Source organism: Ornithorhynchus anatinus, chromosome 15, assembly GCF_004115215.2.
Source record: "Ornithorhynchus anatinus isolate Pmale09 chromosome 15, mOrnAna1.pri.v4, whole genome shotgun sequence".
Taxonomy (NCBI): Eukaryota; Metazoa; Chordata; class Mammalia; order Monotremata; family Ornithorhynchidae; genus Ornithorhynchus; species Ornithorhynchus anatinus.
The window spans coordinates 4,060,647-4,075,701 of NC_041742.1; the positions used below are offsets into that span (position 1 = coordinate 4,060,647).

General features: G+C 40.6%; 1 protein-coding gene across 3 annotated transcripts in view; it reads left to right on the top strand.

Moving 5' to 3' along the window:
• HELZ (helicase with zinc finger) overlaps positions 1–15,055 on the top strand; it is a 115,592-nt gene that overhangs the window by 42,450 nt on the left and 58,087 nt on the right. For all 3 annotated transcript variants that reach the window (XM_029079693.2, XM_029079694.2, XM_039914243.1), the window contains exons 8-13: positions 937–988; positions 2,342–2,417; positions 5,991–6,189; positions 6,639–6,746; positions 9,391–9,688; positions 13,040–13,307. In XM_029079693.2, the coding sequence (XP_028935526.1) occupies positions 937–988; positions 2,342–2,417; positions 5,991–6,189; positions 6,639–6,746; positions 9,391–9,688; positions 13,040–13,307 (1,001 nt within the window). The remainder of the gene's footprint in view (positions 1–936; positions 989–2,341; positions 2,418–5,990; positions 6,190–6,638; positions 6,747–9,390; positions 9,689–13,039; positions 13,308–15,055) is intronic.

Here is a 15,055-nt window from a genome sequence, read left to right on the forward strand (position 1 = left end):
GATTTGGTAAACAGCAATTCTGAGTAGCCCACAGTGATTTTATTCACTTGAGTCATGTCATTTTTCTATCACCTTTCCAGGCTGAAGAGTTCTAATATTTTTTATCTGATTTCATATAGAACCTGCCTCAAGTCACTTGTTTTAGTTGGCCTTTTTTGTATCTTTCTTATTTTTGTAATATCTTTACTAAAGAGCAGTAGCACACTATTTTAGGTGTTATATTTGGGTGTTTTTTTAATACCTTTCTTGATGACACCTGACATTTTGTTGGCCTTGTGAGTAAGATATGTGGCCTGAGAAATAAGGCAGAAGTTGACAGTGACTCTAAGATCTGTCTGAGTGCTGCCTGACAGTCCAGAGTCCATCATTATATAGTTGTAAGAATTGATCTTTTTCTTTAACTGTGTTTCTCTACATTTGCTCATGTTGAAATGTGTCTGTCATAATTTGGACTCTGGGCCTCTCGAAAGATGTCTCCTCAGGTAGAGTCTTTAGCAGCCTTAGATTCTGATTGCTCGTAGCAGGTTTTCTATAATAGAGATGTAACATGTTCAAGATTAAAATTATATTAGAGAAAAATTTCAGATAAAGCAATGTGGGGCAAGAGGAATGGGTGAAGAAATTATGTTTTTCTGCAGATTTTGTGGATTGTCAAATCCTGGGTCGTTTTGGATCAATAAAACATATTGTGAAGTGGGTTTACAATTGGGCATTTTACTAATGTACTAATGGCTGTCAAACCCTGGTGACAATTGGGCATTTTACCTCTTCTCTGTTGAGTGTAAGAACCTTAGGCAAGTGATTGTTTTGAGGTTCTGTTAAAATGAATTATGTTGAAATGACTATGGAGTCAAAAGATAATTTTGGTGACCAGACTTATCATTTTTGAATAAAAAATGTTCTCCCTTTTAAAACTATGTATTTTTAAAATTGCAGAGAGCAGCCAGTAAAATCACATCAGGATACCATTTAGAAGACTTGGAAGAGGGTAAGTGCACACTCTGTCAATGATCTCAAACTCAGGGAAGTAATTAAGCCGTTGTTATATGTTGCAACACTCCTTTTTCCCGCGCTGCACACATTCCTGATAACCATGGGGAAATTTGAGAAATTACTTTTTAGTGAATATTAATGAAAACTGTACCTGTGTAGCTAAAAGAACTAGTCAGTTTCTTAGAATAATAAACATGAAACTTTTATAGAGAGGCCATGTAAATGCTTCTCTACAGGGTTTTACCCACCCAAAGCATGTGTCTATCATTTTCTTAAGGACACTGAAGAAAAGGACATGACAAAACCTTCCTCTAATCAGTCCAATTCCTAGAATGACTAATTGTCAGAAACTCTTAAATAGCTAAACCAAGTAACTTTTGCTTCATTTGAAATCCATTTACTCTTGTTGAGTCTCAGTTCTCCTATCCGGAACTTCTGAGCATACAACATTCCCACAATGGAAGTGGAAGAAAAGGCAATCTCCTCCCCCCTTGAACCCACATCTAGTGCTTTAAACAGCAGAGATATTGCTGTTTCTCGAGATAAAGTTGCTTGTATTGTTGCCCGCCTCTTTCTCAAACAGCTCTGGGCTGTCCCGTAGGATACCTGGCATAGTTATGTTGAAGGACGATCTTGAAGGGTGAATGGGGGATGTATTTTCCTTCCATACTCCTTCTCTACCTAAGCCTGTGTAGACATCCCTAAGAGGATTTAAGGCAGCCTCATCTCTTACTCCACACAGGGGACAGAATTGGATGCAGTTTTTTTCAGGAAGGTATTATCCTTCATGTGCTTAACAAATAAGTACCCCTCATTGCTGTCCTCTTTCCTCATCGACTCTATTGTTAATGTTACGATTCTGCAGTCTCGTAAGGACTGGCAGCACCTTCTGATAGTTGGGTATTTCTGCTTCTGTGGCCACCTTTAACTGTCCGTAGTCTTGTGAAGGGAATTTTTCCATTCAGAGAAGGATTATTCTATAAAATGTTTTGGGTTAAATCCCAAATAATATTGATTTTTTTGAAGCCTGAAATTGCATTTTTTTCCTTTCCCAGGGTGTTTCAAGCATAGAAGCATTCAGTACTTTCCAGTAATTCAGTTGCTTTCCAACAATTCTGCCTTCTGTTCCCCAATTCCAGAGAAAGCGTACAGTGTTGGGAAGAAATAAGCCAGTTGAAAAGACAGAGCTAGTGTCACTAAAATGAATTAGCTGTTGTGTAGCATGTCCCCATATGACTCGGTAGATTCTGCAGGAGGGTTACTCCATGCCTGTGTTTTGTATGTTAACATTAGTTCAGAATCACTGGTAAGCTGAAAAACGAATGACAAATCTCTCTTTGCCCTTCAGGATCTCAGGAGGGTTGGCAATTCCGCCCACCTCCCCGGGGCGTCACGAGCAGTGAGGAATATACTTTATGTAAAAGGTAAGCCACTTTACCAGCGACACACCGCAATAGAAAGGTTATATAATTTCCCCTCATTTTTTTACAAGATAGTAATTCGGTTTTCAAGAGGATAATAGGGGAGGGAAGAGCTACACCAGTTGGGCCTAACAGGGCCACGGGATTGTTGCCAAAGGAAACAGAAGGCCCAATCGTCATTAATTAAGTATAAGATCCATTCCAAATGAATAATCTCTATTTTAATTACAAACACCCAGGGCCTAAAAGGGAACCATTGAGGCCATATGGCAGGGGTGGCCAGAACTCATGAACTGAAGAGCTGCGAACCAAAGACAGTATGGCCGAGAGCCGCAGATCATAAAAAGTCCTTTAGCTGAATGGCCAGCAGGCATCCCCAGGGGCAGTGGCAGGTGATGGGGCAAACGTTCCTCAAATGGGGAGACAGAGGGCGGCAGGGAACAAGAGCATCCCTTCCCAGGTTGGACCCCGGGGGACCCCAGTAGGGCTGAGGTTGGAGCCGGGGTTACTGCAGCCTATCCCTGCCGTGGGAAAATAATAAACTACATCTTACCTAGAGTCAAAATTGTGGTATTAAAGCGCTTATGTGGCAATTGCTGTGCTAAGCTCTGGGGCAGATCTGGAACAATCAAGTGGGATGTAGTCCCTGTCCCACATGGAGCCCAGTCGACTTGGCTTTCGTGGTAAGCCCACTGTGAGCCATACAGCAAATGAACATAGGATTTATGTGGCTCGCTATGGGCAGTCTGGCCTTTTTTTTTTTTTCAAATGGTATTTGTTAAGTTCCTACTCTGTGCCAGACACTGTTTTGAGCACTGGGGTAGATACAAAGTAATCGGGATGGACACAGTACGTGGCCCACATGGGGCTCACAGTCTATATCCATCCCCATTGTCCAGATGATGTAATTGAGGCACAGAGAAGTGAAGTGACTTCCTCACAGTCAAACAGCAAGCCACTGATGGAGGTAGGATTAGAAGCCAGGTCCCTCTGACTCCCAGACCCCTGCGCTCTCCTCTAGGCCAAGGTGCTTCTCTATGCCATATGGCATGTTTTTCAAGAAGTTTCATACCAATCATTTAGATGGCTCAAACACTCAGGACCGTTTAACCACCAGACTTCTTTATGAACGTTATGAATTTCACAAATTAAGCTAATTTCAACTCACTGACACTTCTGTCAATTCTCAGAGGAATAAACTGAAACAAATTCAAGCAGTGCAGGGAAGCAGTGTGGCCTAGGGGCAAGAGCACGGGCTTGGAAGTCAGCGGACCTGAGCTCTAAGCCCAGCTCTGCCAGTTGCCTGCTCTGTGACCTTGGGTCATTCAATAGTATTTCATTCATTCAGTAGTATTTATTGAGTGCTTACTATGTGCAGAGCACTGTACTAAGTACTTGGAATGTACAATCCGGCAACAGATAGAGACAATCCCTGCCCATTGATGGGCTTACAGTCTAATCGACTGTAAGATAAATGGGTCAGTTACTTAACTTGTCTAGGCCATAGTTTCCTCATCTGTAAGATGGGGATTAATTGCCTGCCCTCCCTCCTGCTTAGACAGTGAGCCCTGTCTGGCCCAGAGACTCCAGTGTGATTATCCCATATTTACCACCGCTCAGTACAGTAGTTGGCACGTAATCACTGTGGTATTTCTTAAGCATTTAGTAATATTATTAATAATAGTAACTGCTGCTTAAATATAAATCAGGGGTGTGCAGAGCACTGCACCCCTGGGCCAGTACACTCTAATAGAGGTGTAGACATGTTTCTTGCCCACGAAGAGTTTATAGTCTAGCGGGGGAGATAGACATTAAGATAAATAAATAAAGAAGTTACAGATATGTACATAGTGCTGTGAGGTTGAGAGTGGGATGAGTAGCTTTAATATACTATTTATAGCTGATCTATATTTGACTCTGCCTTTTTTCAGGTATGGGAAAGTGGGGTGACGTAGTGTAAATAACATGAAACTGGGAATGAAGAGTCCCACCTTTTATTAGTGGCTGGCCTTGTGACCTCGGGCAAGTCACTTAGCCTATTTCTGGCCTAGCCTCAATAAATCAATCCAGGTATTTGTGGAGTGCTTACTATATCGAGAGCACTGTACTTAGCTAATGGAAGAAGTCCTGTGGCCTAGCGGAAAGGAGTCGAAGGGCTGGATTCTAATCTCGGCTTTACCACTTGGCAATTGTGTGACGTTGGGCGAGTCACTTATCTGTGCCTCAGTCTCCTCTTCTGTAAAAATGGGAATTGAAAGCCTGTTCATCCTCTACTCTGACTGTGATCCCCACGTGGGATGGGGACTGTATCTGACCAGGGACTGTCTCGGATCCAATTGTCTTGTGCCGACTCCAGCACTTGACACAAAAGAGCACATATTAGGGATAGTAATAATAATAATAGTAATAGTAGAGAGAAGCAGCATGGCCTAGTGAGAAGCAGCTTGGCCTAGTGGAAAGAGTACGGGCCTGGGAGTCAGTAGGACCTGGGTTCTAATCTTGCCTCCATCACTTGTTTGCTCTGTGACCTTGGGCAAGTCACTTCACTTCTCTGTAACTGAGGCACCTCAGTTACCTCAGTTTTGACCGTGAGCCCCCTGTGGCACATGGACTCTACCCGACCCAGCAATTAATATTCAGTGCCTGGAACCTAGTAAGCATTTAACAAATACCAGAAAAAAATGAGTATTTTGTTATGCTATGAATCCCGCATTAAGGAAAACTTAGGTTGTAGAATATGTGCCGTGTCCGATTCTGCATACCATGACACATCCGTTTCCTCTAACGTCAATCAGTCAATGGCATTTATTGAGCGCTCACTCTATGCAAAACACTGTACGACAAATGGGAGTACAGTACAACAGGGTTGGTTAAACACATTCCCGTGGTTTTCTACCAGGCTTGTTGACAGAAAAGCACTGTCTAATTCCCTAACATCATTTTATCCAAAATGTGTAGGGAATACATACATTACTGAAGAACTGAGTATTATTTACTCTAATGTTTGACTAAAAAAATGTGAAAAATCAGATCTTGAGACCCCAAACCTATTTTCCATTCCCTCAAAAGGCATTTGTGTTTATATAAGTCTTTTGTTAAGAAAGCAACATCAGTATTTATTTTGGGGTTTCTTGAACAGGCCAATAATAATGTAGGCATAGCTCCTCCCTAAAGATTAGACATCGTTGAAGGTAGTTCAGAACACGATTTTTATGTCTTCAAAGGTATTTTCTTTAATGCTTGAGAAATCAAGTCTTCACGTGTGTTTGTAAATGAACCACTTGGTGTCAGTATTTCTGCAGAAAACGTCTATGGCCTGAGTATTTATCTTAGAGAGTCGTCGTATACCAATTTATCACCCATAAAGAAGGTTGTTTGCTTGTGATCTTTTTGGATAATTGATAAATCTGAATTAACATCTTTTTCCATTTGTATTTGATCAAGTATCCTCCACCTCCCAACCTGCTCCCTCCCATTATAGTTGGAGAGAGGTCTATGGAAATGGAATGTAATTTTTTTTTGTTGGTTTTTCTTTTTTTTACAAGTTTGACCATGTCTCTTTCCTATTCGATTTAGATATCTAGAGCAAGGAATCTGTCGGTATGGAGCCCAGTGTACTTCAGCACATTCCCAGGAAGAACTAGCAGAATGGCAGAAGAGATATGCTTCACGGTTGATAAAACTAAAACAACAGAAAGAAAACAAACAATTTTCAGGCAGTTATATGGAAACTTTGATAGAGAAATGGATGAATTCTTTGTCTCCTGAAAGAGTGGTAAGCACAATAGACCGCTTTCATAGTCTATCATTGACAGGGACCTGCTTGGGATCAGAATTTTTCATGTACACTGTTTTGGCCCATTTCCTTTGGGGACAACTAAGGTAATTTTCTAGAAATGGAGATATTGAATATTGGAAAACTGTTAGATCTAAAGTCATTTACCTCTGTTGATATAATTGACTTAATCAAACCATTCATTTGGGAGTGGGTTGGCATTTATTAAAAGTGGACCTGCCAGGTTTCTTCCCAAAAAGAGGTAAATTCAGTTACCATATGAGACTTAAGGTTTCTTATATTCATTTTACTGTTTTGTAAGTAATATCTTCAGAAGGAAGGTGAGGTAGTAGTAATAACATTTGTTGAGCACCCACTGAGTTTAGCAGTCTTTGTATTTACAGAGAATAATATGTACTCACTCTGTCAATCATTACTCTTAATTCCAGCTTAGTGAATGTATAGAAGGCGTGAGAGTAGAGCATAATCCGGACCTATCAGTTACCGTCACCACCAAAAAGTCTCATCAGACATGGACATTTGCTCTCACCTGTAAGGTATGGTTCTCAGTGTCTTTTTAATTGAAAAAAAAGCCACTTTGAAAGAAAGCATCTTATTTTTAAAAAGGTATTTGTTATTTTAAAAGACATCAAACTATTTAAAGAGTATTAGTGACTAATATAGAAAGATGAATTCCATTTAGATGTCAAAAAATCCAGCTAATGGCAGTATCTCTAGGGTTCTTTTTATTTGGCAAGTGAGGGGAAAGGGGCATTTATTTGTTGTTCTCTTGCCACTGAAATATGGCACAAGTGCTTGGTACATAGTAAGTGCTTAACAAATACCATCATTATTATTACCTAGGAAGCATTTGTGACCAACAGCAGTGGAAAAGACCAACCATTCCATCCAATGAACTGTTGAACGTGGCCCTGCTAAGGCAAGAGCGGAGAGATCCGTATATGAGCCACAGATCTGGGTCTTTTCTGGCCTTTGCCAACACTGGCCCAGCCTAGTTCCAGCTGATCTGGAACCAGCCAAAAACCCAGTCAGCGGTTGATGAGTAAAACTACAGCCCTCCTCCTCTAGGTTATCAATAATTCAGCCACTCCCTCAGTAGCCAGAAAACAAAGAGGTGGTTTAGCTGAGGCACCGATATTCAGAGAGAGGTGACCAAAGAGGATGAGGGTTGAAGGTGGAGAGTAGTAAAGGGACAGCAGGGTTGTTTGGAGGGCTGATGAGCATGTCGACCAGTCAGTCAATCAGCAGTATTTATCGAGTGCTTACTCTTTGCAGAGCACTCTTCCGAGTGCTTGGGGAACTAGAATACAATAGAATCGGTGGACACGATCCCTGCCATCCAGGAGCTGGCAGTCTATTGGGGGAGAAGTTTAAAGTAAACTACAGCTAGGGAAAATAGCAGAGTATAAGGATATCAATCAGTCAGTTGCTCAGTGGTATTTATTGAGCATCTACTGCATTCAGAGTACTGTACTAAGCTCTTGGGAGAGTATAATGCAGTAGAGTCAGATTATGTAGGATTGGGGTGATTTTCAAAGTGCATAGGGGATGCAGACCCAAACGCATATGCGGTGCAGAAGGGAAGGAGATTAGGGTGGAGAGAAGAGAAGTCAATCAAGTAAGCCTTCTAATTATCAGTATATTTACGTGCTTACTATATGTCAGGCACTGTTTTGAGACAGATAGATGTTAATAAGGTCAGACACGATCGCTGTCCCACATGGGACTCATAGTCCAAGTAGGAGGGAAAACAGGCAGTTGAATCCCTATTTTACAGATAAGGAAACTGAGGTACAGAGAAGCTGTGACTTAGCCCAAGTCATGCAGGATGCAAGTGGCGGAGCTGGGATTATACCCCAGGTCCTCTGACTCTCAGGCCCATGCTCATTTCACTAGGTCATCCTGCTTCTTTTTGAGGAGATATGAATCTAGAAGGACTCTAAAGATGGGTAGAGCGGGGATATAATGGACACAAAGGAGGAGGGAGTTCCAGACAGGAGCGATCGATGTGAGCACGTGGTCAACAGTGAAAGAGATGAGTTACTAGTAAGGAGTGGAGGCTAATGTTATGACAGTTCTTGAAGGAATGGCAGTTATAGCTATAATATTTTCTTCTCAGAGGTCTGTATTTAACATAGTTTCCAAACATTTAATTGAAACATAAAAGCCCTGCAAAAAAAAAAGTTTCATATAGATTCTCCATTAAATTACAGCTTTCCCTATCCAGCTATAGCTTTTTTTTAAAATCACAGTTCTGATTAAGTAAAATGAAGTGTGGCTGTGCAGTTTGGCTACCACAGTGTACAGTTTGGAGTAGCCACGGTGTCCCATGGCCATGCGACTATACCTGACACCTCAAACCGGCTGGCCTTTCATTTTGCTGCCTCCTGCACTCTGATTGAATTGTGTTTCTCTGGCATTGAACCAGTAGAACTGTTTACAATTCTCTGATACCTTCCATTTACTAGTAATAGTGAACTTTAACAGTTAAAATTAAGTTCCCTGTGTACTGCTAATGAACTAAAAGAGTAATAAAGCACGGTGCAATCAGAGCACCAGCAGTAGCAAGTGAGAATGTGGCCAACATGAAACAGAATTCAAGTGCTTTTTTTTTCCCTCCTCACAGATCTTTTTGAGTTTCACTCAGTGTGACTAGGACTCTTTTATCCTTAAGCTTTTGGTTTAACCAATTCCTGCACTTTTCAAGAACCTCACCTGCAGTTTTCAAGAGAAAAATAGTAATATTTGTTAAGCATTTATTATTTATTATTTTTTAATATTATTAAGCACTGCCCTAAGCACTGGGGTAGATACAAGATAATCAGGTTAGACACAGTTCCTGGCCCACATGAGGCTCACAGCCAAAGTAGGAGGGAGAGATGAAGAAACTGAGACACAGAGAAATCAAGTGACTTCCCCGAGGATCCCACGGCAGTCAAGTGACAGAGTTGAGATTAGATCCCAGCTCTCCTGACTCCCAGGCCTATACTCTTTCCACTTGGCCATGCTGCTTCCCATAAATTTATATAATCCACCTTCAGTGTGAGCATTGTGGAAAATGTCCACTCAGTGATGCTTTTCTGAAATCTTAAGGTAGAATCTAATTGTTTAATGGGATGAATATTAAACTCTATGCACATCCTCTTCTTTATACTCATAATTCTTTAAACTTTCTTGTAGCCTGCCAGAATGCTGTATCGAGTAGCACTGCTTTATGATGCTCATCGTCCTCACTTTAGCATTATGGCCATTTCTGCTGGAGATAGCACTACCCAGTTGTCACAAGAAGTCCCGGAAAACTGTCAAGAATGGATAGGAGGAAAGTTGGTCCAGAATGGATTAGATCATTATATATATAAAATCAGGATAGCCTTTAACACAGAGATTTTTGGAACCTTTCGTCAAACCATAGTCTTCGACTTTGGAGTGGAGCCAGTACTCATGCAAAGAGTAATGATTGATGCTGCTTCTACAGAAGGTAATTTGTAGGTGTTTTTTTTTCTTCTAGGAAAATGTAGTTTAAGCGTCATATTTTGATGCCAGATTGTAGATAGCGGTTAGGAAATGGTAAGGAAGGGAGATTTCAGATCATTCTGTGCTGACTAGGGGTCCCCAGTTTAATGCCCAGTGGTTTTTGTGTGTGTTTTCACCAATCAGAGCATGCCTTGAAGTCTGACTCAAAGTGTTAAAAGTGGAGGTGCACCTTACTGTATGCAAGAGAAAGTATTTGATGATGAGGCTGAGGGACAGCGTCGCAGGAAAAGTGAAGCATTGCACATGGACACATACAGACATGTGCAAGTCAATGTAGACATCTTCATTTCGAAGACTTTTATCTGTGGAGTTAGACAGGCCATAGTATTGGTTGATATCAATCGATCTGTGGTATTTATCGAATGTTCACTGTGTGTACAGCTCTGTTCCAAGCGCTTGGGAGAGTACAATGCAGAGTTGATAGACGCAATTCCTGCCCACAAGAGCTTACAGTCTATGGGGGGAGATGACCATTTAAATAGATGAGGGATGGGGTTTACATATCCAGAGAGTGCAGTTGGGTTGCCTGGGCAGGGTCGAGTGAAGAGCTAGTTCAGTGAGATGCATTTTCGAAGTGGTGACCCAATGAAATATTGGTGCCTGGAACCTTTCTGAGCAGGCAGATCTTGTTCTTCTGCCTCTGAGGTCACAGGAACAGGGGAAACAGTGTAGGATATGTGCAGCATCTTGAGACATAAGTATTACAAACCCGGGGACCAGCCCGATCATGGGCGTCTAAACGTTTAAATTAAGTGGGAGTACTGGGGAGTTTGGTGCAAGGAAGGCTGATTTGTTTCGCTGTAATTATCTCAATTCTGGGTCACTTGGATGTTTTATTAAAATTGTCTAGGACAGCCTACCAAGTGGGGGATTGCTACATCGGAAATAGAATTTTTAGTTGGTAAGGAAATTTGTTCATTCCTATGTCATCAATATTTGAAGCCTCTAAAATGTTGTGTTCCTGTTTTATTAAAGTGAACATTAGGGCCTTGGCTTCACTGTGGCTTTAGTTCAGTGGTTCTCAACTTTTGTTCCCCTGAAGAGTTATTGTCCTATAATTATGCTTGGGATTATCAAGTTTAAACTGCATTTCGTTGGTAAGTACAAAAAACCCCCACCTGAGCCATGGAACCTGGTAGGGTGGCTAAAGCCTCAGCTGACCTTGGAAATGGGCCAGGTCAGGCGAGGCCATGGCTTCAGGCAAGAGAGCCCAGCCTCCCAGGAAGCAGGAAGACTTCCCTATCCTCTCACGACAAACTCCAAGCCACTGCAGAGAGCAGGAGAGACCCTGGGTATTGGAAGAAGGGCAGCTATCATCTGCTCCCCAAGCCGATGCCTACTCGGATGCAAAGGCTAAGGGCCAGTTATTTTGTCCCCACCATCCCAGTTCTTTGGAGATGGGGGGGGGGGGGAGATTGCTTCACCAGCCCCTGCAGCTGAGTTTGGTCATTTACCCAGCAGCTCCAGAGGTGCGAGTCGTTGAATTGCAACCTCATAAAAAGGCAGGTTTCTCTTTTTCAAATAGAAGAAAGCCAGTAGACTAAGTGACTTCCACTCCTGTTGGTTTAAATGACATCATATTCAAAGAGAGCAAGTTTTTACTAGCTTTATCTCACCATGTCTTTGTAAGCTAAAAATCTGTGTCAGAGTTCCTATATGCCCCATTGAGAAAATAGAAACAGAAAGAGCATTAGCTCTGCAACCTCCTAACAATAACAAGGAGCGTGACCGCAACTGGAATACCGTGCTTAAGTCTATTGGTTGCCTCTTGTTGCCAGACCCATTGAATACCTCTGTCAGCCAGTGCAAGAAATATTTTATCCGAGGATGCTTTCCTAAAGGAATAATTTAAGTGTACTGGAAATATTGATTGAACTAGAAATGTCACAAGCATTTCATCTGAAGCAATATGCGTTTCCTCTGAAAAATTTGTGGTGTTTCTATTTTGATGGTACTAATTGTAGAAAGATCCCCTGTTTATTGACAGGCCAAGAAATCCAAATGATCTTTCCCCAGTCTGTTAGTCATTCTAAGATTGTAATTGGGGTTGACAGGACACCTTTGCTCTCTATACTCAGGTAGGTTTAAATTATTAACTAAATAGGCAGGCTAAATCTCAAAAGTATAAGATGGATTCCATTTTTACAAGCATTCAAGTTTCACTTGACAGGAAAATCTAGTTTCTTTTGAATAAATATTGAGCTGTAAATTCTAGTGAGTTCTCTGACAGTAGATTTAGCAAAGGTAGTGCTTGGAAGCGGAATTATATTTCTTCCAGAGATGTCAGAACTGGACCTTGATTTGTCATTCATTCTGAAACTGTCTCCTGTCCACATGTCACTTTCCCAAGGCCATACTGAATGGAAAGGATCTGCTTGAAATTGCATTTGAATGTTCTAGAGCTGTCTAATTTTTGAGGACCGAAGTTAAATATTATATAACTCAGCTCCTAAAACAGGGGTGGACGAAACCTGGCCCACAAAGTGATTCCCACTAACTGATCAATAGAAATGGTGCCCATAGAGACTCGGAACAGACTTTACTCAGCTGTGGATAGGGTCAGCAACACCCTCTTCTGCTGCTCTTGGGCATACCTGGCCTCAGGGTTGTGGTATGCCGGGAACGCAGGCTTGGGTCCAAGTAGAATCTGCCCTTGGTGACAGTGCTGCCATGGCCGTCTTTAAAGCGCGCCTCCTCCAGCCCCACTTTGAGGCCTGCAAGAAGGTGTTTACCAGGTGATGTGGCCAGCCAGCCAAAATAATTGCCCACCTCATTCTAAAAAGGGTCTTTTCCTAGCACCTTAGAGGGATTTTTGCAATATGCGTATCTTCGGTTTGCTGATATATGTTTCCTATCTCCGTTGCAAATCTGCTCAGCATGTCTTATTCACCATGTTGCTATCCCCTAAAATGGGTAGGTCCGAAAGGACTGTGGTGCTGGGCATTGGTTAGTACTTGGCCTCTTCAGTTAGCCACCAGTTCTTTACACTCTGATTTGTTGGTTCTGAGCAATTAATGTCTTTGTTTCATTCCTCGTTTCTCCATTTTTTAATTTTTGTCCCAGCCGTGATGAAATCCACGTGGGTTTTGCTTTTTCTTGGACTGTCATTGATACTGTGCTCCTTTTGATTTGTTTTTTTTCTGCTAAATATACCTATAAAGCCCTGTGAGTTACACTCAATTGAGTGAGTTGATAACAAGCAGAAAAACGCTTTGCATTATCCAAGTGTGAAAAATGTTTATCTCATCCAGGGGTGTGATGGTATTTTATAAGCTTGTTTTCTCATTTCATTTAGATCTTGAATACCTGATGCACGCAAGGCAACAGCTGCTAACTACAGCTAAGCGTTGGGATTCTACTTCTAAGACTATTGTAGATTTTGAGCCTAATGAAACTACTGACTTAGAGAAGAGCCTTCTTATCCGATACCAAATTCCTCTCTCCGCTGACCAGCTGTTTACCCAGTCTGTCCTGGACAAATCATTGACCAAGACCAACTATCAGTCACGGTTACATGACCTCCTTTATATCGAGGAAATAGCACAGTATAAAGAAGTCAGCAAGTAAGTTAGCCCTATTTAAAACATTTGTCAATATTGGATCGTTGACCTCTAAAGATGGTGGCCTTTTTTTCGGTAGTGTGATCTACTTGTATACCTTTTTTATTCAGTAGTTGTATTCCTCTTTAAATCAGGCTGGAACGTGAATCTTTAGAGCTAAAGGTTGAAATTGCTGACTTTTTGTTCAGAATGGCACTTCAAAATTTATCCCAATTAGGGCATTCCAGACCTTCTCCTCAACTGAGGAGCACCTTTCTTGAGGACTTCCTGGGATTCCAGTAAGGATCATTACCAGCAATAAACTAACACTTATTGAGAGCATAATGGGTATTAAGCGTGGTAGGAGCAAATGTTTCATTTGGGGCAGAATTCACCAGGGTTTTGTTCATTTTAATTTTTGCCATACCATATTGAAATGTATAACCCCATAAGTTGAGTCAACATAGTAGAGGTCATGGCGTACACCCAGGAAATGACACTTATTAGCTGTGGCCCATCCTGATTATGCAGTATGAAATGGATTGTCCATTTTGAATTACAACAAATAAATAGGTTCCCAGTTAGCTGTGGATTTGAATCATTTGAAGCAATATATTTTCTAAATGAGGAGATGCATGTGGAAGAGGATTGTGTCCCATATGATTATTTTATGTCTACCTCAGACTTTAGCACAATGCTTGCCACATGGTAAGCACTTAATAAAAACCACTGTTATAAAACTCATATCCAGCCTGAGGAAATAATGAAGTACACTCTTTGAGTTTAATTCTTGAGTGACAAAACAAATATAAAATTTTTGAGTTTTAGTGAATATATATTTTAGAGACAAAGCTGAGATTGCACTTTTTGGGTTTGATCATTTATTGTTTGAATTACACAAAAATGACATCCCACCTCGTCTAGTCTATAATCTGTGGTATGTATTAAGGGAAAGAAAGATTTATAAGTACAGTGTTTTTTTTTTCCTGGTACATATTGGTATTGGCAAAGAACTGCCATACTCAGGTGATGGACGTCTTAGACAACTTAACAGTTTTATGTGCTTTATTTGCTTTTTGTAGTTTTGTACTCATTTTTTTAAGTCTTCGACCATTTCATTAGTAAAGGATTTCAATTCATTTCTAATTCAAAAGATTAAAACAATATTTATGATCACATCTGGACATGAGTTTTTATTTAAATTTCATAATTATGGCTATGTATTTTAAAAGTTAACTGTATAATTGAGCAGGTTTCTTCTTAGTGTTCTGATTATTGTTGGATGAGTTTTTTCAAGAACAAGTTTCTAAAATGGCAAAGCAATACAATCATTTCCATTATAGAAGTTCATGATGTCTAAAAAATTTTTTCTTCTTTTTTCCCTAAGGCTTCATAAGACACTCTCTGCATCATGTATTCCAAAGAAGATCTGAAAGAAAATTTTCAGTTGCACTATAAAAAGAATGTTGTTTTTTTTTATGTAAGGGAACTACAATAACAATTGTATTTTTATCCCATTCAAATTTCAAAAATAATCCCAGAGGAAAAAAAATATTTTCACTCATTTCTCACCTGCAAATAGCTTGTTCTTAACTTTGAATTCTTTTCAGCAGTGATTTTTATCTCTCACTGCTCTTTTCTGAGAAGTAATTTAAGACTAATTATGCAGAATACTTGAGGCCAATATTAAGTGCCTGTTTTGCCCAATTCCCTTGATTTTGTAAAGATTCCCTCCTTCTCTTTTCGGCCTATATACACACTTATGACACTCT